Genomic DNA, 26,750 nt, shown 5'->3' with positions numbered 1-26,750 from the left:
GGTGGATAAATGAAGAGTTTTACATTCCTAATTTACCGCTGATGAGCATATGAGTTAAAATTCTTTAGGAACGTTTTTTGAGCTCACCAGCAACATACTACTAAAACCACAGCAGGCCAGATTCTTATGATTTGTCTACATGGTCAGATAATGTGCTGTACATAGGGTATGATTTCTAAAATACACTGTTGTGGATGCACATTAATGGATCCGTGTAGTCCCTGCTGATGTGTTTCACATAGTGCCGTTTGAAACAGTACTACATTAAAGTGCAGTAGGGAACATTTACTGCTCACCAGCAGGATCTACATGGACTAATTAATGTGCAACACATTAGTGGCTTTAGGAATCAGACCTTTATAGAGCATATTACCCCACCGTTTAGACAAGTGCTTAGTTGCATTCTGGCCCCTTTGGGCCATTTGAGCACCACCAAGGGGTCAGAAAGTTGGGCATGCCCAGCTGAGAATTCCTTGGGCACAGATGTGTTGAGGTCAGCATCTGCACTGTCCTTTCGCCCCCCGCCCCCATTCTCCCTCACACATATTCTTGGCTCCGGTCCAGGGGGAATGTCAGGGTGGTGAGGGATTCTGGAGCTAGCGGTCATAGCTCAGATCTGCCCTGAGAAATAGGGAGCTCTAACTGGCTTCCTCACAGTCTCCCCCTTGTCCTCTTTCACCATCAAATATGGGTTCTTTTGAGTGGAAGCTCAGGGCAGCAGAGAATTTGGGACAACCTGTACATTAGTAACAACATTCTTGTCTAAGGTTCGTGTGTCAATAAAACATATGTGTGTGTTTGTGTATACTGAATTTAAACATAAGAAACCAAAACAGTATCACATGTGAAGGATCTTGTCTCAGTGCAATGGGATAGGATCATCTTCTAAAGTGAGGTGTAATGTAGGTGGGCAATGCTTCCTGTAGCATCCACGGCCATCCCCCATATAAAATACGAGAATTAAATCATGTGTCCAGGGTAAGGAGGTTGCATTAACTTTCCTTGAGGGTTTTCTCTTTGCTTTCTCATTTCCTAAAGGCACTATTGTAAAATGTGATACATGATTAATTCAGAAGACAATTTTTCTCTGAAAAGTGATCACCATGCAGTTCTAAAATGCCTTTTATTACATCCTCCTCTTAATGGCTACTGAGAGAACAGGGAGGAAATGAAGAGAGCAACTGATGGAAGTAAGGATCTTCTTTGATGACAACTAGAGATGTAGTTCAAAGTGTTCTGTTATTTGAGGGTCTTCGTAGCATTGTGGTATCTTAATATTGAAGAAAATGAGCTATTTCAAAGCTAAATCTGACTGACCTTTATCTACATCATTTATTCAAACTTTTGTTAAGTCAATTAAAAAACCCTCAATAGTCCCAAAGAAAAATGTCTTTTCACAAGTAATAATATTACAGTACCTTTTCTCTAACAGCTGCTATAGCAAGGCTGACTGTGGCAAGGCTGAAATTGCTTTGTAGTTAGCAGTGTTCAATATTAATGAATGAAGGCTGTGAGCTAAAAGACTCTATACAAAGAATTTTAGAACAGTTACTCTATAGCTGTAATCCATCAGACGTGATCAATAAATTCTAGCTTAGATAGTTTTTAGATGTAGAGAGAACCCCTGAAAAAGATGAAGGCTGTACACAGTCCCACAATCACTTAGCTTATGTTAAGGAGAAGAAAGCCATAAACAAAAGCTCCTTCCAGCCCTCCTTGCTTCAGCTGTCATTTCCACAGATATTGTGGGTGAAATTGACAGAAACTGGTAGATACAAATCTCTCATTTCCTAAAACCAACCCAGAGATAAAGGGTTCAAAATAGGAGGAAAGACAGAAAAAAATGAAAAGCTGAATATGACTTTCTTTCAAAATAATGGTTTCTGAGAATAGAGTATATTGCTAAGTAGTTTAAAATGTTTTCATATTACCTGAAGAATTTCTTTAAGGTCCTAAAACTAGGACCGGAAATCTCAGAAAAACAACCCTCCCAAAAATTCACGATTTTAACAAAAGAGATCAAGATGAGCTCATAGAGTTTCAAGACAATGGTGAGTAAATCAGAACTTAAAAACAGATATTTAGGAGCTCACAAAATCATATGACTTAGCAAATGACACATGAAGTGATTTGTGAATTTGAGGTTTGAGTTTTAAATATTTTATTTTTCAGCCAATGTTTCTCTTCTGTCTTATTTCCCTCCCCTTCTGACATCTGTTGGGTAGCCTATTTGAAGTGAATTTAGTAGTTTCACTGCACATCCCAGTGGACAGGTGTCAGTATCATAGAAAACAATACTAAAAATGTCACCTCATTGTCAGATTCAGTACAGAGGTCAAGGACTGATTCTTTGTGGAAACTAACTACTGTCACTCTGTGGGGTAGATCCCCTCAGGTTAGAGGTGTGGTACATTCATGGAATAATGTGGGTAAGGGTACACTGCTACTGTCTACACTGTCCCTGTTCTGTGGATCACGAGAGGACTTCTGTCATTGGTGCGAGCAGTCTGGGGATTTTCAGGAGCACCACATTCAAACTATTACAAAAATTATCTTTATCTATTCTTTCAAGGGTCAATTTGTTGTTGTTGGACATTTGAAAAAAAAAACACTTGGAAGAGTTGTGAAAGGAATCCATATTCACAACCCTACATATTTATGCTCATTTTGGTTTTGGTAAGCAGTGAAGATATTATAGAAGAGCTGATAATAGGAAATATCCATGGTATCCAAATATCCAAATGACGAGTTGATTTAGTTTAAATTAGATGGAAGAATAATCAAAACCAGTTAGTAACTAAGATTTTTTTACTTTACAAGGGCAGAGTGAGAAATTAAAGGAACTAGTTAGTGAAGTCAATTGAACTGAAAAGCGCAGGAACTTAAATGTGGTGGAAGCTTAGAACTTCTTTAAGTCAAAGGGTACGTCTTCACTTACATCCGGGTCCGGATGTAAGCAATCGGCTTTCTGAGTTCGATTTATCGCGTCTGGTTAAGACGCGATAAATCGATCCCGGATCCATCCCGGAAGTGCCCCGGATCGATCCCGGAAGTGCTCGCCTTCGACGCTGGTACTCCAGCTCAGCGAGCGGAGTACGCAGCATCGACGGGGGAGCCTTCCTGCCGCGTCTGGACCGCGGTAACTTCGGACTAAGGTACTTCGAATTCAGCTACATTATTAACGTAGCTGAATTTGCGTACCTTAGTCCGAAGCGGGGGGGTTAGTGTAGACCTGGCCAAAGGTGCAAAAACTGTCTGGAATTTGCATCCCAAACAAGTGGAAAAAATGTGTAGGGAAGGGCTGCAGATCTGACTGGATTCACAACCACCTGAAAAAGGAGATTAGTAGTAAGCAGAGAGCCTACAAGGAATGGAAGACGGGATTGATAATCAAAGGTAGTGTAGGGATATGCCAAAAGCCAAGCAGAGTTACACCTTGCAAAGAAAATAGATAAATAAACGTATTAACATATAAATAAAAAAGGACAAGAAGGGAAGTGGGGCTGTTATGCAGTGGGGATGGGGTAGAGATTAAAAATATCTGGGTATAGCCTAAAAACCAGGTGAACACTTTACCTCAGTTTTCAATAAGAGTGATAATGTAGAACATAGGGGCAACGGCAGAATGGTTAATGATTAATGAGTGTATAGAAATGGAAATTACCACATTTGAGATGGAAGCAAACCTCAAAGATCTTAATGAACTCAAATCTGGGAGTTCGCATAATCTCCATCCCAGAATACTGAAAGAACGTAAACATGGAATTACAAGTACAATAGGAAGGATTTTTAATAAATCTGTCAAATTGAGGGTAATACCACGACTAGAGAATATCAAACATAGTTCCTATATTTAAAAAAAAAAAGGAGGGGGAAGCAATCCAGGCAACTGCAGATCAATTAGTCTGACCTCAATAGTAGCAAGGCTTTTAAACAAATTTTGAAGGAAATAAAAATTAAAGACATGGAGGTACACAGAAAATGGAATAAAATGCAACTTGGTTTTACCAGAATTAGATCATGTTAGACTAAAGCTGATACTACACTTTGGTCATGGAGGCTCTTCAGCTTCATAGCACCTCCTTAACGCTATTCCCAAAGGTTTGGGGGACATTCTGCCCCTGAGTGGGTTCAGGCTGCCAGACAGTTGCTCCCTGGCTGACCCTGGGTGATGCCACCCCACTCAGTTCTCCAGCTTTACTCTGCAATGTTAAGCTGAGCTGGGGAGTTTCAGTCAGCTTCCGAACAAGGAGCTTGGAGGGACAGTGATTTGTGCCTCAGTGTGCATGAAAGTGAGGTAGTGACGGTAATAGCTAGAGTCTTGCATAATGCAGGCAAGTGTTATTCAAGTCTCATCACACATCTTTGCCATTGTGCCACCCCCCTGAGTGTACCACACCCCTGTTATTCTGGCACAGGGTCTCTCTCAGTATAGACATCAAATTGTGGCCAATTATGGAATAGTTTTGTGATGTATCTAAACAGTGGCCAAAGGAAATTGAATAGGAGGGAGAGCTATCCCTTCACCGTTTGAAGAGGTGGGGGAAACTTGGAAGAGTGTTGCTTCTCAGTGCTACAAGGCAGATGGGGAGCTCTCAGTCTGCTCTTAGCAGAGGAGAGGGCTCAGCATTTTCCCCAGTCCCCCTTATATATAAATGAGAACACAGAGATGACCAGCAAAATAATATAATTTGTGACCCAAGCCAATGTTTTAATTACACAGGAGAAAAACTAATGCATCAATCCAGCTAACCTCATCTTGTCCCCACTTCAGCCTGCCAGTCACCAGTCTGTGACTAACCTACTTCTCACTTTAATACAAGCTGCCATGTTCCAGTTGCATTGACATTTTTCTTTTATTTAAGCAGCTTGATTTGGTTCCTATGCTAGCAGCAGTTTGAATTTTATGTTCATTTGGTGCTGTAACTCCTTGCAGGCCACTTTTGTTTATACTTGGGAATCTGATCCTAACCATTTTGTAATTTTCTGCCTTCTTACCACCATATGCAGTGGAAAATGCATGCCTCAACCTAATTCCTTGTGCTGGATTTTAAAATAGCCATACGTGTGTCCGCTCATACACACAAACACATATTTCCATATGATTGTGGGAGGGGTCAGGAAGGTAGAAAAAAAGTGCAGTCTCCTTCCATATGTTGATTTCTGCACTGATCACCAGCCCCACACTTGACAGGATTAGTGGGAAGGGGATAGCTCATGACCACAGTTTTTCTCTAGTAATATAACATTTTTAGTGTTTTTATTTTAAGCTACTAAATGTGCAATTTTTCCTTTTGCACATTCTGTAAAAAATTGTCACCAAGTGTTAAAAACAAACACTTGAAAAATGTAACAGCTAAAACCATCTTGGGTCCCACCCCAAAAATGTAATAGTGGGAAAACATCTCAGCCATTTGCAACAGGCTGAATAATTTTTCAGCTATAGTTCCTTTGTTTCATAGATGAGAAGAAGAAGAAGAAGAAGAAGAAGAAGAAGAAGAAGAAGAATCATAGAAGAAGATTAGGATTGGAAGAGATCTCAGGAGGTCATTTAGTCTAGTCATCTAGACTAAAGTGAAATCCCTGCAAGTTGCGTGGGCCCTTTTTAAAGACACCATAATAGAGGCTCAACTTCAATGTATATCCCAAATTAAGAAAAACAGTAAAAGAACTAAAAAAGAGCCACCGTGGCTTAACAACCATGTAAAAGAAGCAGTGAGAGATAAAAAGACTTCCTTTAAAAAGTGGAAGTCAAATCCTAGTGAGGCAAATAGAAAGGAGCACAAACACTGCCAACTTAAGTGCAAGAGTGTAATAAGAAAAGCCAAAGAGGAGTTTGAAGAACGGCTAGCCAAAAACTCCAAAGGTAATAACAAAATGTTTTTTAAGTACATCAGAAGCAGGAAGCCTGCTAAACAACCAGTGGGGCCCCTTGACGATGAAAATACAAAAGGAGCGCTTAAAGATGATAAAGTCATTGCGGAGAAACTAAATGGATTCTTTGCTTCAGTCTTCACGGCTGAGGATGTTAGGGAGATTCCCAAACCTGAGCTGGCTTTTGTAGGTGACAAATCTGAGGAACTGTCACAGATTGAAGTATCACTAGAGAAGGTTTTGGAATTAATTGATAAACTCAACATTAACAAGTCACCGGGACCAGATGGCATTCACCCAAGAGTTCTGAAAGAACTCAAATGTGAAGTTGCGGAACTATTAACTAAGGTTTGTAACCTGTCCTTTAAATCGGCTTCGGTACCCAATGACTGGAAGTTAGCTAATGTAACGCCAATATTTAAAAAGGGCTCTAGGGGTGATCCCGGCAATTACAGACCGGTAAGTCTAACGTCGGTACCGGGCAAATTAGTTGAAACAATAGTAAAGAACAAAATTGTCAGACACATAGAAAAACATAAACTCTTGAGCAATAGTCAACATGGTTTCTGTAAAGGGAAATCGTGTCTTACTAATCTATTAGAGTTCTTTGAAGGGGTCAACAAACATGTGGACAAGGTCCCTCACCAAAGGCTCTTACGTAAATTAAGCTGTCATGGGATAAAAGGGAAGGTCCTTTCATGGATTGAGAACTGGTTAAAGGACAGGGAACAAAGGGTAGGAATTAATGGTAAATTCTCAGAATGGAGAGGGGTAACTAGTGGTGTTCCCCAAGGGTCAGTCCTAGGACCTATCCTATTCAATTTATTCATAAATGATCTGGAGTAAGGGGTAAACAGTGAGGTGGCAAAGTTTGCAGATGATACTAAACTACTCAAGATAGTTAAGACCAAAGCAGATTGTGAAGAACTTCAAAAAGATCTCACAAAACTAAGTGATTGGGCAACAAAATGGCAAATGAAATTTAATGTGGATAAATGTAAAGTAATGCACATTGGAAAAAATAACCCCAACTATACATACAACATGATGGGGGCTAATTTAGCTACAACGAGTCAGGAAAAAGATCTTGGCGTCATCGTGGATAGTTCTCTAAAGATGTCCACGCAGTGTGCAGAGGCGGTCAAAAAAGCAAACAGGATGTTAGGAATCATTAAAAAGGGGATAGAGAATAAGACTGAGAATATATTATTGCCCTTATATAAATCCATGGTTCGCCCACATCTCGAATACTGTGTACAGATGTGGTCTCCTCACCTCAAAAAAGATATTCTAGCACTAGAAAAGGTTCAGAAAAGAGCAACTAAAATGATTAAGGGTTTAGAGAGGGTCCCATATGAGGAAAGATTAAAGAGGCTAGGACTCTTCAGTTTGGAAAAGAGAAGACTAAGGGGGGACATGATAGAGGTATATACAATCATGAGTGATGTTGAGAAAGTGGATAAGGAAAAGTTATTTACTTATTCCCATAATACAAGAACTAGGGGTCACCAAATGAAATTAATAGGCAGCAGGTTTAAAACAAATAAAAGGAAGTTCTTCTTCACGCAGCGCACAGTCAACTTGTGGAACTCCTTACCTGAGGAGGTTGTGAAGGCTAGGACTATAACAATGTTTAAAAGGGGACTGGATAAATTCATGGTGGCTAAGTCCATAAATGGCTATTAGCCAGGATGGGTAAGAATGGTGTCCCTAGCCTCTGTTCGTCAGAGGATGGAGATGGATGGCAGGAGAGAGATCACTTGATCATTGCCTGTTAGGTTCACTCCCTCTGGGGCACCTGGCATTGGCCACTGTCGGTAGACAGATACTGGGCTAGATGGACCTTTGGTCTGACCCAGTACGGCCTTTCTTATGTTCTTATGTTATGTTCTTAGTCCAACCCCCTGCTGAAAGCAGGACCAATACCAACTAAATCATCCCAGCCAAGGCTTTGTCAAGCCGGGCCTTTAAAAACCTCTAAGGATGGAGATTCCACCACCTCCCTAGGTAACCCATTCCAGTGCTTCACCACCCTCCTAATGAAATAGTGTTTCCTAATATCCAACCTAGACCTCCCTCACTGCAACTTGAGACCATTGCTCCTTGTTCTGTCATCTGCCACCACTGAGAACAGCTGACCTCCATCCTCTTTGGAACCCCCCCTTCAGGTAGTTGAAGGCTGCTATCAAATCCCCCCACACTCTCCTCTTCTGCAGACTAAACAAGCCCAGTTCCCTTAGCTTCTCCTCATAAGTCATATGCCCCAGCCCCCTAATCATTTTCATTGCCCTCCATTTGACTCTCTCCAATTTGTCCACATCCTTTCTGTAGTGGGGAGCCCAACTTGACACAATACCCCAGATGTGGTCTCACCAGTGCCGAATAGAGGGGAATAATCACTTTCCTCGATCTGCTGGCAATGCTCCTACTAATACTGCCCAATATGCCGTTAGCCTTCTTGGCAACAAGGGCATACTGCTGACTCATATCCAGCTTCTCATCCACTGTAATCCCCAGGTCCTTTTCTGCAGAACTGCTGCTTAGCCAGTCGGTCCTCTGTGGGTTAACAGAGGTCAAATTAATACCAGCAGTTTAATGGCTCATTCCAAAGGCATCAGAATGGTGAACCCCTAAAAAGTGCTAAAACAATAAGACTCCCATCTTGGGGAGGACCATCACCTCTTGTCCTTGGGGTCTATGCGACTGCAGACTTAGGAGCCTATGCCAGTCATCCTTGAGGACCCCAATCCAATGGTCTATATTGGAGGCTAATATCTGGGAGACACAATGGCCAAGATTTTCAACAACTGGAACCTAAATTAGACATCTAAATCCACACTTGTGCACATAAAGAAGTTGAAGTTTGACTCTCAGTGGTGCTGAGCACTGCTCCCACTGAGGCCAATGAGAGGGCATAGCACCTGTGAAAATCAGGCCACTTATTTAGGTTCCTAAATTTAGAGATCCAGGTCTGAAAAATGTAACCTGTGTATATTCAGTAACCCCTCAATGCAGATGTCATGGAAGCAGGGTCTTAGACGGGATATAAGTGGGGCAGCAGTATGTCTACCTAGGCAAGGCTGGGCTCTTTTTTGGATACAATGTACTGGATAAATAGCAGTAACCTCCCAAACTTGGTTCATCATGGTTTGCACTTTTGGGGAACAGTTTGTTGTCTGGCTTTTAAGATATTCCAGCTAGAATGTTTATTATTAAGTCTGATGAAATGAATGATTCTAATTTTATATACTAGATGGTACTTAATATTTTTAAAGTTTTTTTTTAACCTTTCTTCTGCTCTATTACCACATTTAGTTAAGGACAGTTCTCTTCCCCCCCCCCACTCTTTTTCTTATATTTAGAATAATAAAAAGTGCCCATACACCGTCTCTGAGCAACCTGCCAGTTATTAAAAATTACAAACAAAATACACTGTTCAATCAACTCACCCCATCTACCAAAGAGCAACTTATTCTCAAACAGGAATTAATTCACGAGAGTCTTATAGCCTGTTATACAGGAGGTCAGACTAGATAATCACGGTGGTACCTTCTCACATTATAATCTATGAATCAAAAGCTAACGCCCTTGCACATCAGCCTATATCTCAATCTCTCTACTCTTCATAGGTTGGTGAAACAAATGGGCCCTGCACCATCCTCTGAAAGTCAAAAAATCTGGACTATTTCAAACACTGTAGTTCTGGTTGATTGATATGACTTTTGTTGGCCAGCTGCTCGTAGGATCTTGAGCTTCATGAGTTTAAGAGATATTTCCTTTAAATTAAGCAAGAATTTTATGCATTGTTGCTTTTCCTTCCATCTCAGAAGTAACTTAAAGGCCTGCTAAGATTAGGACATTCATTACTAATGAACAGTGGGCACAGTGCCCTCTGCTGAGGTAAGGAGAGTCACAAACGAATATTAATATCATTAGTAGCAGATCTTGAAGGTAATGCATCCTTTCATTTTAATCTTTCATACTGAGCTCATACTAATGACTAAACCCAGTAATAGTCTGCATATATTTATTTATCTGTGTATATTCTTGGAACTCATCACCATAGCATCTGACTGTTGTCAGCAACATTACACACTGGCAGAACCACATGAATGGGCACGGCCCCCTCTGATAAGTTGGACAGCTGATGAATCATCACACAGTGAACTTGACAGTGCTGGCCTCTCACTCATTCCACAAGTGCTCAAAATATTTTTTTTCTTCGGCAAACCCTATCCACGCTGTCTTAGGAATGCTGTTTAAACATGGCTTTATTGGATTCCTTAGCCAGCAAAGATGAAGCTTTTCTGTTCTTGAAGTAGTAGCTAACCTCCCTAGAGTAGTTGGATTTACAACCTATCCACCTAGCATGCGAAAGCATGAAGTGTCGGGCTATTGGTAATGGTATTTAACTTGAAATGTTGCTGTTATAGCTCAAGGCTCCTGACAGAAGGTAAAACAGAAGGTCAGACTCATTTCAAAAGTGCTGCTTGTAATCAAAATAAAGATTCCGGGACAGATTCTGATGTCACACTGGTAATCATAAATAATGGTAAAACAGGAGTAAGAAAAGTTTAAAACCAGGGTAAATGAGATCAAAAACTGGTACATATTTCCTTAGTAAGGAACGGAAAAGATAAGTGAAGCCATGCCAAATGCATGTGTGTGATTGGTGGTATAACAAGTGTAGGTAGAGTATAATCTGTATTATTAGCAGCTACCTTGTTTTTACCATTACTTTTCTTCATCATTTCTTGTCATATTTATTTTGTTCCCTCTAGACCTGGAAGAATGAATATGTTGGCTATAGAGATGATGCTACTGTAAGTGGCATAATTATCACAATCAGGGATATTTGGTTCCATCTGAAAAGGGACAAGATGTGATGTGGAGAAGTTAATGGCTACAGTGCAGTGGTCTTATGTTAAGTCTCTATGGTTCTGTAGCTTGATGGATGTTAACTGAGTAGCAGGTGACCATAAATAAGGACCATAGAGGGGAATGTAAGAAAGAATTGTGGAGGAAAGAACAATAGTAATGCTTGGTGATGCAAGCAGAAATTAATCTCACTTAGCTTTACTGCAGTCTTTATTAAACTAAAGTTTTGTTTTTAATTTTTCAAAAAATGATACCAAGAGTTTGGCTGACTGTGCTGCTGTGAATCTTCAGAAGATTTGATTTTGTTCGGTATTGGAATTGTGTGTCGGACTGTAAACTGGGTCTTACTCCACTTTTGGTAAAGTTTTGGTAAAGACTTAAGGGAAATTAGGACTGAGCCCAGTGCTGGTTCTTTTACCAAAGTAGAGGTGGCAATTCTGAATTAAGTTGACAGCTGTTTGGAGGAATTTCTGTAAGTAAGCAGTTAAACTGAAATGTGTCTTTGTTTTGCTCATTTTTAAAAAAAAGATAAAGCAACACAAATTCTGTATGCCCTCTAGGTTGAGGATAAGCTACAACTGGTATATACAACTGATGGTATTAATGAATAACAATAATTAATCAGTTTTAAAAAGCACCTTAAAAAGAGAGGCATATTTTATGTAATAGTTTTAAAAGCTATTCTTTTCCCTATGAAGTTTTACGTACTCCTACTGAGATCAAATATATCTACTAAATTAGTCAAAATTGTTTTTTAATCACAAGAGAGGAAAAGTAAATGCCCCCAAATTATGCATGTCTTTAATTTTTTATAAACACATAAAGCTATGAATTCAGCCACATCCATAATTGAAAATGAATTGTTTGCACTATTGCCCATTTCCAGTATTTCTGATATCAACTGTGAATTTTAGCACTGTTTGAACATAGCAGTTATTTTTATAAAAATGCCTTTAGCTTTTATCCTTCTTCAAAAAGTATATATTTAAATGTGAATCACAATCATGCAAAAAAGAGGGAAAGGAAACCATCACGTTAGTGGAGAAGTAAATCACTAAGGCCATTTATAAGATCCAAGTAATTAATTGGAGCCTGAAGAAAAATAATGTGGGTTTGGACTCGAGAATTTTTCAGAAAGGGTAAATTAGGAATGAACATTCTCATGTGAACAATCCATTAGAAACAATCTACAGTTCGTGCCAACTCTGTCCAATGACAGGATAAGGTTGCTGAGTAATTAACTGTATTTATATTGTGCTCTATTATTTTATGTTCTTTTCTTTCAGGTTTCACAGGTTATAAAATACTGTGGGTTCAAGGGATTAGGGCCTGAATGCACAGAAGGAGTTAGGCAGTATAATGCTCAGCATCACAATGCCCAACTTTTAGACACCTAGAAAATCACAAAGCATGAGTTAAGCACCTAAGTTCCTGTACAACAAGTGGGGAGAGATAGACACCTTAGACTGTGATTCATAAACGCCAGCATACTAGGCAGGGAGCCACCAATGAGAGGAGTATGTGTTCTCTCTCCCTTAAAGAGTAATTTGGACTGAGAGAGCAAGAGTACACAAGTATGCAAATAAGTCTATAGCCTGGTGGTTATAGACTCATGTCCCACATGGGAAAACCTCTGTGTACCCCCAAGGTTACACATACCCATGGTTGAGAACCACTGTGTTACATAAGGTCAGACAAACACCTGTCAACCATGGTCTTCTATGAGTGCAGGGGACTGGACTAGCTGACCTCTCGAGGTCCCTTCCAGTTCTATGATTCTATAACAAGACTGACGTGGAGGATATAGCTGAGCTGTCACCTTTATTTTTTTGTAAAGTAATTGGGATTAAAAATCGCTGTAAAATGTACTTTGAGCTTGGGATAGTGTTAGCATTGTCAACAGGTAAAGACTAGGTTTTATACAGTACCCTATTAGGCTAGATCTCTCACTTTCCAAAACAGCTCAGACGGTTAATGTAGGAGGGTGCATTGAAAGAAATTTACCAGATAAAATTTACCTGATTAAAACTCTTGCTAATAGTTCTCTATCACATCTGCCGTCATCCACTAACATTCTATTTAAATCAATGACATTTTAAGACGTTTGGTACAGTCAACAGCAGTCAAGGGGATTATGGAATGGTATTAATGAGTGTTGCATGGTGCTCACTCTGTCCTCCCTAGTCTTGCTTTGCCAGAAGGATGGGAACTACATGTGAGATTCTGAGAATAGGTATTTAATGCCAGGGTAGGCAGTGTTGTCAAGGTTAAAAGCAGAAAAAACTTGTGACACATTATTAGAAATATTAAATACCAATCTATCTAAGGTATTTCAGGGTGCCTATCGCCTTACTATCTAAGTGCTGAAGCAAGTATAATCTATTCTCTCACTGTATAACAGTCTAGTGAGTATAATTTTATTTTTATAAAAAGGATATTAAACCCTTCAGTTTGATGGACAAGAGTAGTTCTGCAGAGGCCTTCGCCCTGCTGTGTGTGCTGATAATGAATGATTATAGAAATAGAAAAAGTATATCTGAGGGCAAGCAGAATAATATAGGTATTAAGGGATCCAGCTAAAAATGTTAGATTAACTGTGCGCCTGAAAAAGAAAAGAAAAAAAAAAGACGATCTAGAGGGAACATCTACGGTATAAAGAATTCTGAAAAGAATGTAATGGTAATCAATGCTGCAAGGTTATTTGTGCTAGTGTGAAATGCAGGAACAAGATGATACAATCTTAACCTAGGAGCAAATGTTCATGGAATTTTATTTATTGTTTCGAGATTCATTAATAAATGGAATAGGCAAAGATAGCAACAAAATAAACAGCTTTACAAATCAGGTACACTGTGAGACACATGTACCCAAACACTATTATTGTGCTCCGATATTATCCTTTCCAAGACATATCTGTCACCATGTTTAACTTCACTAAAGGGTTCAGAGGGTAAAGGTAAGTATCAAAGATCTTGTTCTACACACTAAATGAAACATTCCTCAATTCATGTGAAGAGATCATTAGTTTACCCATGGGCATCTCTAAAGCTTTGCTCAAGTGTTGAAGAATTCTATTATCATAAGATTTACAAACCACTCTTCCCCGGATTGGAAAAAAAAGTTGCCTAGGACATCGCATGGTAATCAATGTGTGAAAACTGACGTAAAGCCATGCTTGTGATTTAGAAGGAGGCATTCTCACCTTTTGACTCAGTAATGACCAATATCCCAGCATGGTGACACTGGCCAGTGTCAGTGGAACTATGATTCAGAAAAAGTGATACAATATAAAACGGAGGTCCTGACTGCTTAGTATTTTCACAAGAATAGAGGTGTTAGATCTTCTATCCCATCCATATTCTAATCCGTGTAATTTATTTTTCTAAACCTTTCTGCATACTGTTGAAGGTACAAAATGGAGTCTACATCTCAACAGTGGATGACATGAATGCTGTATTTATATTTATACAGCGGGCCAAAACCTCAGCTATTCTAAATCGGCAGAGCTGCACTGAAATCAATGCTTTTGAAATGCATTAAAATCAATGGAGCTTCACCAATTTACAAGACCCGAGGATCTGTTTCTGTCTCTAAAGTATTTGAGATTCTTCTATAAATACAGAAAAAAATTAATAGACTTCTGGGGATCTGTATGAATGAAGGGTCAGCCACGAACTCCTAGTTTAGGAGTTGATCATTGCATTCTACTTCAATATATATATGTAACTTCTCCCTAGCTTTGCAGTCAGTTCTTTGATCTGACTTATAATGTAGCCTTGATATAACCTAGTCTGTCTTGAAAACTATGTAGACTATGGGGTGCTGTGAATTAGGTAGAATGTGTCATGACAAAAAATCAAAACACATAGTTGCAGTTTACAGTTTTTCCTTTATTTCTTAACTTAAAAATGATTGATTTAAAATGCACTTTTATAGAACATGTGTCAAATTCACTGGTGATGTGAGTGGGCACAAGCACATTGAGATTGATGGGGTTGTACCCATCTGTGGTTACATTAATTCAGGAAGTATGTCCGTATGACACCTGTATAATAAAAGTCCTACTGAAAACATAGACATGCTTTCTAATGAATGTATGTACAAAAGAGATAGTGAATCTCACTGTGTGTGGGATTTCCAAAATTGCCAAGGTGATTTAGGAATACAAATCCTATAGATTTTCACTCAGACTTGTGTTCCTAAGTCACTTAGGTGCTTTTGAATTTCCCACCACATCTGAGATATGCAATCTCCCACTGACATATTTAATCATATCCCAATTGTAATCAATGCAGCAGATTATTATATTTTTTTAGGAGCTGCTCCGGGCTATTGTGTCAATGATTCACAAGGCATGGGTCAACTGAAGTTTTTTGAACCATGCCTTTTAATGCAGGTCATGCACTGAACGTCTTTGGGCCTCTAAGCATTTTTAATGTGTTCTGAATTATCCTTAAAGAACCTTGCGTCTTGTGAGTTTCTAGTGAGATCTCTGCAGATCCAGTGTTCAAGCTGAACCACACGGAGTCCCTTGAAATTAAACCTAATACAATTTCAGTTAGGGTCTGTCACAGGGTGCATCTTCAGCTACCAAGTGAGAAGCACTGCCTAGCCTGTTTTTGTGGTGTCTCAGGCACAAACACACATAGTCTGTTTCTTTTCCATCACATGCACCTTTAATCCCTGTTTTCATTGAGGACAAGACAGAGGAAAGGTACCCAGTAGGAGGTCCTTCACACAGATTTTCTCCTTCACCCAGCTCACTCTCTGAGTGCCCTCTTTACTTCCTATTCCTCCCAATTATATGTCCTCCCTGTTACATAGCCAACTGCCTCATTGCCACCTAGTGTCAGTAATCTTCACCAGCAACAGGTTGATTTATTCCAATTAAGCCTGCAGCCTTCTCTGTGCTGCAGCAACCTCAGTGATCAGGGTACTACAGCTAACACCCTGTCACATACCTCCACCCTTATTTCAATTGAGATCTTTCCTTGCCTCCATGGGAGGTCTTCTTCAGCTTCCAAGCCCTATCCTTTTTACGGATTTGGGGTTCTACTAGGGCTTCCTGGCCCCTTTCAGACTGGCCTTCCATGGGCTACCAGTGAGGGTCTCCTGCCTTCCACTCACAAAAGTACACTCAGAGGGTGGAAGTTTCTTCCACAGTTCCATCTCAGCCCATAAGTCATCACAACAATCACATTCCATGGCCCTCTCCTCTAGCTTCTTTTGCTCCTGGCTTGTATCTACTTCAGTAAGTTGTCCTTTCAGAGCCTCAATATTGTGATACCTCTCTTCCCCGACTTATCTTGCCATAGGCTTGAGACTATCTGGGTTCACCCACCAAGGCCTCATTAGCAGGACTCTTGTCTCTCTCCTCAGTAGGTCTTTCTTCCAAGGCTTTGCCCATGGCTTGCTCCTCCGGTGAGTCCAAGGATCTTCTGTCCTCCTTCTCCATTAGATGTTTCTGATCTATCACTCCTGGATCTGTTGCCCCCTTCTCAAGTACTTTTTGTCGATTCTCTCTGCACTTGTTGTGATATGTCTAGGGTCATTAAACAGTGCCCCTGGAGAGTTAACTTTACGCAGACCTCATCATTGGGGTCTTTCTCTGTGTCCTCTGCTCTTTTTACATAAGGGAAATAAGAGTTTAGTCAGTTCCTATCATCACTGCACAGGGCAACGACTTTACCAAATCCACTCTCTGACACTTAAACTTTCCTTCCATTTCCACCTGGACAACTGCCACAGGGTAAGTCTACTTTTCCCCAGGTACACAATGGATTGCTATCATCACCCCCTTCTGTTGCCACTGCAATCTAACCAATGTACTCTGTATGAGGCAACATACGGCTGTCAAATCCACCATGCCCTTTGTGGTTCTCCAGCCTACTTTGATGGGAATTGTCTTTATCCTAGGCTTGCCTTTTACACCAGTGCACCCACACAACTCCACAAACCTATAGTCCATGTATGGGCAGTCTTCCTTTGTATGTTCTTTGCCACCACATTGGTAACAAACCACTGAATTAGTGCTAGGGGCATTCTTGTTTGCCTCTTGTATTTCCTTCCTGGGCTTCGATGAATGGGATTCCTCAAAGTTCTTTCCCCCCTCCCTTGATGTAGGGGGATGAAGCTCTTTTCGCGGAAGGTCTGTTTCCACATACTCCTCTGTTAATATTACAGTGTCCTCTCGCAATTCTGGCTGATGGCTTTGAACCCAAACTCTTACAGCCTTGGGGAGGCTTTGTGTAAACTGCTCAAGAATAATTGAGTCTATTATTGCCTCTGTGCCTGTCTATCTGGCTTCTGATTGGCCCAGTCAGATAATTTTTGCACAAAAGCCTAGGGATGTATCCTGCAGTTCCATCTGGCAGCTCTAAATTTGTGACACTATTTCTTCGATGTCAGGCCCATCCTGTCCAGAATAGCAGCCTTCTGCATGGCATAGTCTCCATCCTTGGAGGTTTTTAAGGCCCGGCTTGACAAAGCCCTGGCTGGGATGATTTAGTTGGGAATTGGTCCTGCTTTGAGCAGGGGGTTGGACTAGATGACCTCCTGAGGTCCCTTCCAACCCTGATATTCTACGATTCTATGATAGTCTTTGGCTTGGTACTCGTAAGCCACCTGAGCCTCATCGGTCAGGTAGGGGGCAAGTCATAGTGCCCAAGTACTCTTGTCCCATCCAGCATGGATAGCTACCTGCTCAAAAGTTAACAAAAAGGCACCAGGATCATCGCTGGGGCCTTCTTACATAGCCCCAGGCCCACTGTCCAATTTCCAGTTCCCTCATAGGAACTCACCAACCAGTGCAGGAGCTGCTGCTGTAACTGAGACTGCTCTTGGATAAAGTCCTGCAATGCTCATTCCTGCTCTACCTGCCAACCCAGAAACACCTGCCTCTCTGCCTGCTAGGTTTTCTCTATCTCTTTTTGTTGCCCCACTACCAGCACAGCATCTCCTCCATTATGTCCGGATCCCCCAGCCCGCATACAGGTCACCTCTCAAGCCGCCTTCTCTCGACTGAGAGAGTTACAATCCCAGTCACAGGGCGCCTCTTCAGTTACCCAGTGAGTAGCAATGCCTAGCCTGTTTTTGTGGTCTCTCAGTCACACCTTTAATCCTCTGTTTCTAAACAGGACAGGACATAGCACAGGTGTACAGAAGGAGGCCGTTCACACAGCTTCACTATTCCACTCAGCTCGCCCTCGGAGCTCCCTCTTTACTTCCTGTTCCTCCCAATTATATATCCTCCCCATTAGCGAATCAACTGCCTCAGTAGCTCAACAATTGCCAACCAGTGTCAGTAACCCCCACCAGCAACAGGATGATTGATTCCAATTAAACCTACACTCTTCTCTGTGCTGCAGAAACCTCGTGATCAGAGAGCTACTGCTAGCACTGTGTCACAAGATCTAACAAGGATTCAGAGTTTTTCTTCTTTTAAAATAATGAAAATTAAAGGAAAATAAATGTACAAACCCTTGTTAAAATGATAAAGGGTTTGTGTAAACTACCTAATCCCAGAAACTTCAGAATTAAGGCTTTTCATTTCATCCTTAATTACTGTACTGCATTTAAATAGTTCAGGAATCTGAGAAGTGTAAGTACAATAACACTTCATCTAATATATCGATACTGTCAAAGATTAGGAACAAGGATGCTGAGTTTATTCTAGGTGGAATATGAGGCCCAGCTATAAAATGTATATGACATAAGGCAACTATTTTTCCTTTGTCATTTTTGTAACACTTTCTTTCATTATATTCTAGCATATAAAATCCCTGACAAAAGTCAATACAAAATAAAAGCTGTTTGACCATCAGTATGGGTGAAATTAGAATCCTACCAGTAGTTTAACTTTGTTTTTAATATGTTTTTCAGGGCTTGAATTTTACTCCAAACTTGACTCATTAAACAACAGCAATTTAGACTGTTATTTCCCATTAATACAATTTACCTTTATATTCGCAAGTATATTTTCTGTACCTCTAGATCATTTACTTGTATAACCTCAGGTATATTCAATTGTGTACTGTTCTACAAAGATCCTTTTGAAACATAAATAAATGGTTGTATGGGAAAACAATTCTGAAGAGAAGTGGAAAAAGTTCCCTTCTGCCATCATTAAAAACTTCACATTCCACTACCCAATTGTCTCACTACATATGCTCAATAGTAGCACTGAGCAACAGTAATATTACAGAGGCCTTCATGGTAATAATATTCTGTCAGCCCTTCTCAGACTTATTGAGTTGTAATCTATTTCTCAGTGAAATACAATAAAGAAAAAAAGTAGGAGGTAACAAATAAATTTAAAATTTAACTTTGCTAAAAAATAAAATGGAGCAACTTAAATATTTGGGCATGTTGAATTACTTGAGTTAAATTTCACAGTCTACAGATGTTGCTAGCCACACTGAAATATGAGCTGGAGAGTCTTTTCCATTTGTTCCCCTTCTTAGTCACAATACTTTTTTGGTTTTCTCTCAACATCTAGAGGTAATCTTTCAGCAGACAGTGCAAGTATGTCAATGCTCAACTACTTCCAATAGCTAAATCTTCATTGTGACATATTTGGAACTGCCCTGTGGTAATTTATGAATATATTGAATTAATTCAACAGGAGTTTGGAAAAAAAACAGGCAGGAAGGAAACGAATGGCTTAAGATAAGCCTCTGCTGAGCAAACACATGAGAGTTGCTAAGGTACAATGCCAGAACCATTGTCTCTGGGGACTCTGGCTCCATCTTGTGCTGAGCCTGCAGGACGAGTTTTGATCAGAAGCTACAAAGCCTGGGAACACAGTAGAACAAGGGAACTATAGCATGGTTTAAAAGGGACTCTCTCTCAACGGAGGGGTGGTAGTTGTTGTTGCGGGGAACCAGATTGAGACACAGCACCTCGCTGAAGGTATCTGAAGAAGTTAGGAATGCCCAGGTTACCACCAGAAGATGGTATGCCTTTAGATAAGATAGACATGTGTGTATGCTGTTTGTTGTTTTAAAATCCCTTTTCTCTAAAAGCTTTGTCCTTACGAATAAAATACAAACAACTTCTGTTTTAAGAAGGCTGTGTAATCACTGTACATAACTGGTCACAGATTCCTGAAGGGAAGAACTACAGGTGCCCAAACTCAGTTGGACCTACAGGATAAGAACAGTTGATACACGGTGTACTGTGGCCAGGCCCTGGGCTAGGAGTGGGAGAATTGTATGATTCCATTCCAGGATAGGTAAAGGCAAAAAATTTGACACCTGATGGGGAGCACTCAGAGAGTCCATAAAGGGGAGAGAAAGGAAGTTACCCTTGTAATCGTGACACTTATGGACATTGCTGACCATTTATTCCTGAATCATAACTAATTTTAGCTCACATAAATACAGATGGAATACTATCATCAAATGGACAAATTCTCTCTTAAGAAAAGCCTTGTACATTCAGAGACAATATTATAAAGTTATGGAGTCAATCCTCGCCCTCAGCTAAAAGTTTTAGGGTTGGGAATGGCAGAAAACGATGTGTTCTGCCTGCCTCTCCAGTTCCTGCTGTTCACTTCACAGGGCCGGCTCCAGGCACCAGCTTAACAAGCAGGTGCTTGGGGCGGCCAAGGGAGAGGGGCGGCACCTGCGGCAATTCGGGGGCGGCAGGTCCCTCACTCCCTCTAGGAGCAAAGGACCTGCCGCTGAACTGCTGCCGCCGATCGCGGCTTTTTTTTTTTTTTTTTTTTTTTGCTTGGGGCGGCAGAAATGCTGGAGCCGGCCCTGTCACTTCAGCAGCTCTTTCAACAGTCCCACTACGTGAAAACAGAAGCAATTATACAATCATTGGAAGTTGCTTGGTAGTACTATTACAGATAATGGTACAAATTCTGTGTAGCCAAATGCAGTTAGATCTTGGAAGAACTGTTTTGTGATAGTTGTGATACAGTCCTTTTTGGAAATTGTGGCGTAAATGAATGTCTCTGACTAGAATCTTTTCTTCAGTGCAGAACTATGGCCTACAGGACATCCAAGCAAATAAACACATATGGGCCTGATTTTAATTGGCAGTATGGCCCCTTTACACAAGCAATGGAAAGGGGCCATAAAGTGAGCTAAATTATGTTTGTATTTTAGGAGTTTCACAATTAATTATAAATGGCTTACCATTAATTTCCAAGCAGTTTATAATTATTAAGGTGACCCTTCTACACATTTTTTATCACATACTCACAAACACAATATATTAACTTTGCCTATCTCACTGATAGGCACTTATTCTCGTTGCTGAAAGTAACTTCCATTACCTGATCTTGGGATTTCTTTTTCTTCTTCTTCTTGCCCCAACAACCTGAACTCTCTGCATCTTTGCCATTAGCATCACCACACAGTAACCCATCGAGTTCGTCTGTTCCCATCTGCTGTCCCTGAGATGTTTCTGCAGCGAGCCTGTATGAGAGGTTCCTCAAAATGCATACACAGTTTTCAACGGTCTAAAAAGGAGGAGAAAAAGAGAAAAAGGCTAAAAAACCTCTCCCTTTTTAGGTGTGTATATTGAACGGAGGAACGTAATCAATCTTTGCACATACATTTGTACAAAGATATTCTTTTCTGTTTGTTTCTAAGCACTCCCTAGACAATCTGTTTGAAAGGTTTAGAAAACTTGGCAGGATCATAAAGCCTCTTTTTAGTGAGGAATAGAGCTCTGGACAATGTTTTTAAATAACAATTGTTACTCTGGTTCTGAATTTCATGCTGAATTCAACATGAGAGAGTAGCAGAGGCAAAAATATGGTAAACAAGGTCCACACAAGCACAGAATGCACACTGATTTCAGCCCCAGCTAGTAAAACGAAAAATGATGCTATTATTTCTAACAGCATTTATTTCTTGTGTCATTCTATGAGAAGCAGTAGTGAGAAAACCTTAAGTGGTTCTGAGTTTTGGTTTGCAAGAGTACCCATAATTTAATATGCTTATAAACGATCTACCCCTCTGGAGTCTGCAATGTTTTTCCTGCTTCCACTCAAGTTGAAAATACCTTAGGAATAGCCCCTCTCTCTCATGGTATTTTGGCCTTTCTGTGTCTGATCCTAGATGGAACCTGGAAATGGAGTGGGGCCCATTATAGAAAAAAAATGATGGGGAAAATTTAACAGAACTTCAAATCTCAAAAACAAATTTAGACTCATAGACTTTAAGGTCAGAAGGGACATTATAATCATCTAGTCTAACCTCCTGCACAATGCAGGCCACAGAATCTCACCCACCCACTCCTGTAATAAACCCCTAACCCAGGGGTCGGCAACGTTTGGCACGCGGCTCGCCAGGCGCCAGTTTATTTACCTGCTGACGCGGCAGGTTCGGACGATCGCGGCCCCCACTGGCCGCGGTTCGCCGTTCCAGGCCAATGGGGGCGGCGGGAAGTCGCGGCCAGCACATCCCTCAGCCCGCGCCGCTTCCCGCCGCCCCCATTGGACCGGGATGGCGAACCGCGGTGAGTGGGGGCCGCGATCGGCCGAACTTGCCGCGTCAGCAGGTAAATAAACTGGCCCGGCCCGCTAGGGTGCTTACCCTGGCGAGCCGCGTGCCGAACGTTGCCGACCCCTGCCCTAACCTATGTCTGAGTTATTGACGTCCTCAAATCGTGATTTAAAGACCTCAAGGTGCAGAGAATCCTCCAGCAAGTGACTCATGCCCCACGCTGCAGAGGAAGGCGAAAAACCTCCAAGGCCTCCCCCAATCTGATTTGGACTTTGGTTGAAGGCTAGTCCTTATTTTCTCTAATTTGGTTTGCCTGTGCCTAGTAAGAAAAAAATATGCCCTTCGTTTCTTGGGGGACTGAAAACATGGTTAACCTGCTTACCTTTCAAAGGAAACTGAAATGCTCTTTAAATAAATCAGTATATACAAAAATCTAAATCTTGGCTCCACCTCCGTGGAGGTGTACATGGGAGGGTGGTATAAACAGTGTAATTAGGGATACAATTAGTACTACTAGCAGCTACTTTGTGCCATTATTGAAATGTAGACTATATCCATTGTTTTTCTTAATCAGTTCTTTGCAGAGGATGCATACCAACTGAGTAGCACGGGGTCCAGTTCCATGAGGGTTTGTTACACACTGTCATACATGGACGTTTGGGGGCAGGAGTGGGGCTGAAGTTCTGCAGGTCCCCTGGCCCTTCCTTTCCATAGAGGTAGGCTCTAGGACTGCAGAATTTACTGTCATCCTTTGGCTGGTAATATAGGATACAGAATGGCTCTACTCCTGCTTAGTGGCCTTTGGAAGGAAGGACTCCCCCTTCAATTGCCCTGGTGGATTTATTATTTATTATTAAAACGATACTACACAAGTACTGCACAGCTGCTAGTTTTCTCTTGAGCCTTTTTCAGATGGTGATGCTAGTGGATGGGCTTCTTCACTAATCACTCCCATAAAAACGTTTACTAATGGTAAGTTGATTGTAGATTACCACAAGCATGCATAGAAGATTGCATGGAACATAGATTCTTTCATAGATTCCATATTTCTCTACTGAATCTATAGGAAAAGTCCACGCACTTTGCTCAGATTAGCAATCTGAAAATTCAAAAGGTACAGTTATAAGCACTTCACAGCATGCATGAACTGTGAAATGTACTTGAAACTAATATTAGATACAATTGGCATTTCTGTGTTAGTGCTTGCAACCACGGTGCTGAAATGTGAAATAATCAATAACATGTCACAGAATTTAAAACACTTCCCTTCCCCGTAACACTGATTTCACAATCACAATTTTTAATTAGCAATTATTTGGAGTTCTTTTAATTATTAAGTAGAACTATTAAGTCGTACCTTTCATCTCTGAAGAATTGTGATCATCTCCTAGCTACTGTACATATAAAGTGAAACAAGTATTTTGTAGGGCTGTCAAGCGATTAAAAAAATTAATTGCGATTAATCGCGCTGTTAAACAATAATAGAATACCATTTATTTAAATATTTTTGGATGTTTTCTACATTTTCAAATATATTGATTTCAATTACAACACAGAATACAAAGTGTACAGTGTTCACTTTATATTTATTTTTATTACAAACATTTGCACTGTAAAAAAACAAAAATAAATAGTATTTTTCAGTTGCCCCACTACAAGTACTGCAGTGCAATCTCTTTATCATGAAAGTTGAACTTACAAATGTAGAATTATGTACAAAAAAAATCTGCATTCAAAAATAAAACAATGTAAAACTTTAGAGCCTACACATCCACTCAGTCCTAATTCTTGTTCAGCCAATCACTCACACAAACAAGTGTGTTTACATTTGCAGGAGATAATGCCACCCACTTCTTGTTTACAGTGTCACCTGAAAATGAGAACAGGTGTTCGCATAGCACTGTTGTAGCCAGCGTCACAAGATATGTACATGCTAGATGCGCTAAAGTTTCATATGTCTCTTCATGCTTCAACCACCATTCCAGAGGACATGTGCCCATGCTGCTGCTGCTGCTTGATAATGATCCAAAGCAGTATGGATCGATGCATGTTCATTTTCATCATCTGAGTCAGATGCTGCTAGCAGAAGGTTTACTTTCTTTTTTGGTGGTTCGGGTTCTGTAGTTTCTGCATCAGAGTGTTGCTCTTTTAAGACTTCTGAAAGCATGCTCCATACCTCATCCCTCTCAGATTTTGGAAGGCACTTCAGATTCTTAAGCCTTGGGTTGAATGCTGTAGCTATCTTTAGAAATTTGACATTGGTACCTTCTTTGCATTTTGTCAAATTTGCAATGAAAGTGTCCTTAAAACGAACAACATGTGCTGGGTCATCATCTGAGATTGCTATAACATGAAATATATGGCAGAATGCGAGTAAAACAGAGCAAGAGTCATACAATTCTCCCCCAACGAGTTCAGTAACAAATTAATTAATGCATTATTTTTTTCAACGAGCGTTGTCAGCATGTAGCATGTCCTCTGGAATGGTGGCCAAACCATGAAGGGGCATATGAATGTTTAGCATATCTGGCATGTAAATACCTTGCAATGCTGGCTACAAAAGTGCCATGCGAACGCCTGTTCTCACTTTCAGATAACACTGTAATTAAGAAGCGGGAAGCATTATCTCCCATAAACGTAAACAAACTTGTTTGTCTGAGCGATTGGCTGAACAAGAAGTAGGACTGAGTGGACTTGTAGGCTCTAAAGTTTTACACGGTTTTGTTTTTGAGTGCAGTTCTGTAACAAAAACAAAATCTACATTTGTAAGTTGCATTTTCATGATAAAGAGATTATAGTACAGTACTTGTATGAGGTGAATTGAAAATACAATTTCTTTAGTTTATCATTTTTACAGTGTAAACATTTGTAATAAAAATAGTAATATAAAGTGAGCACTGTATACTTTGTATTCTGTGTTGTAATTGAATATTTTTGAAAATGTAGAAAAATATCCAAAATATTTAATACATTTCAATTGGTATTCTATTGTTTAACAGTGAGATTAAAACTGTGATTAATCACAATTAATTTTTTTGAGTTAATCGCGTGAGTTAACTGCGATTAATCGACAACCCTGGTATTTTGGTGCCAGCCTATAGTGGCTGGTATTAAAAAAAAATACCACTCACAAATATTTATCACATAGGTGTATCCACAATTCACTTTCTATTTAGAATATGAAATAACACTGGTAACTGTGTAGTATCTGTTTGCAAATGTTGACTTGTAATGGCAACCACTGTACTTCCTCATGGTCCACCTCATAAAAAACAGTGCATAGCTGTTAGTGTAGCTCATAAACAGATGGCACAGATAAATTTGCAGATTTGTGAGTGGGAGTTTGCACAGAGCTTGATGCATTGGTGCCTTTCTCAAGCCAGTTTCATTTATTTTTTCCTAATAATTTAACAAAAGAGGAGAGAGAGAGAGAGAGAGAGAGAGAAAAAGAGAACACACTATACAGTACATATGCAAATACAATTCCAGAGCAGTCATATAGAGTATATGGAAACACTGCTCAACAGAAAGAAAGTCAAAGAGATTAAGGGCCAAATTCTGCCCTGCTCATGTACCCAGTGCAATCACCAAATATATTTTTAAATCTCCTTTTTTATTCCTTGCTTTTCCACTTCTAAAAAGACAAAGAGGACAAACCTTGCTATCAATTTCACTGCTCCCAAGAGCAGACTGAATCACGTACAGCAATGCATCAGTAAGTCCATCACACTCCCTCATTCTTCTGCGGGCCTCCTCTCCAGCAGAGCTGACATTCCTACAAGACAACGGTAAGGAGAATCAATTTTTTCCCAACTTTGTCATTCGCTTTCTGTAGCAAAATATTCTCATCATTAACACCAATGATTAACACCTCTTGTACTTCCTATATCATTGTTTCAGATGAGCAAGTAATGAGAATGGTTGTGAACGAGGTAAGGAAACAACATAGAGGGGAACAAATTAGAAACAGTTGGTCATCTTAGATGATTTTAGAGCTGGAAGGATGCCGATCTTAGGTACATTCTGTACCATTCCTGGATTGAAAGAATCTAAGCCTACTAAAATTTGTGGAGGGATTGTTCTTTTCTCTTAGGAGTGAGTTTTATTTTATTTTTTCAGGAAAATGTTTTTAACCTCCTCCTCAACCCCACGCCCTTTTTTACAAACTTTGAAAAGTTTGGAGCGTTTTCAAAAGCCTAAAGAAATCTGTTGGGGTTGCAAAGAGCATCTTCAATAGCGAGGGCTCTTCACCCTCCTGAATAGTGTAACCTAGAATAAAAATATTATCAAAGCACAATGTGAAACAGCTGGTATTCCTCAGGAATGGTAATCTGTTGCTTTCATCCTCTCTTTTTATTTTTCATTTTACACCAGTGTTTGCTTCTCTATCTCTCATTTTGAGAGAACATTAATGCATCAATCTTGTTCACTAAAAATTGTTCTACATTGAGATATATAAAACAGCAACTCATTATAATATTTTTTTGTTTATTTTGTGCTTGTGCCTGAAGGCTTCTGAATCCGTTTTACACAAAG

At 40.1% G+C, this 26,750-nt stretch overlaps 1 protein-coding gene across 2 annotated transcripts in view; it reads right to left on the bottom strand.

Moving 5' to 3' along the window:
* CTNND2 (catenin delta 2) overlaps nt 1-26,750 on the bottom strand; it is a 535,412-nt gene that overhangs the window by 131,599 nt on the left and 377,063 nt on the right. For both annotated transcript variants that reach the window (XM_065399924.1, XM_065399925.1), the window contains exons 8-9: nt 25,872-25,989; nt 21,038-21,223 (exon numbers count right to left, since the gene is read on the bottom strand). In XM_065399924.1, coding sequence (XP_065255996.1) covers nt 21,038-21,223; nt 25,872-25,989 — 304 coding nt within the window. The remainder of the gene's footprint in view (nt 1-21,037; nt 21,224-25,871; nt 25,990-26,750) is intronic.

Source organism: Emys orbicularis, chromosome 2 (genome assembly GCF_028017835.1).
Source record: "Emys orbicularis isolate rEmyOrb1 chromosome 2, rEmyOrb1.hap1, whole genome shotgun sequence".
Lineage (NCBI taxonomy): Eukaryota > Metazoa > Chordata > Testudines > Emydidae > Emys > Emys orbicularis.
Note: the sequence above shows the minus strand (reverse complement) of the source record. Positions and strands in the feature narration are given on the sequence as shown.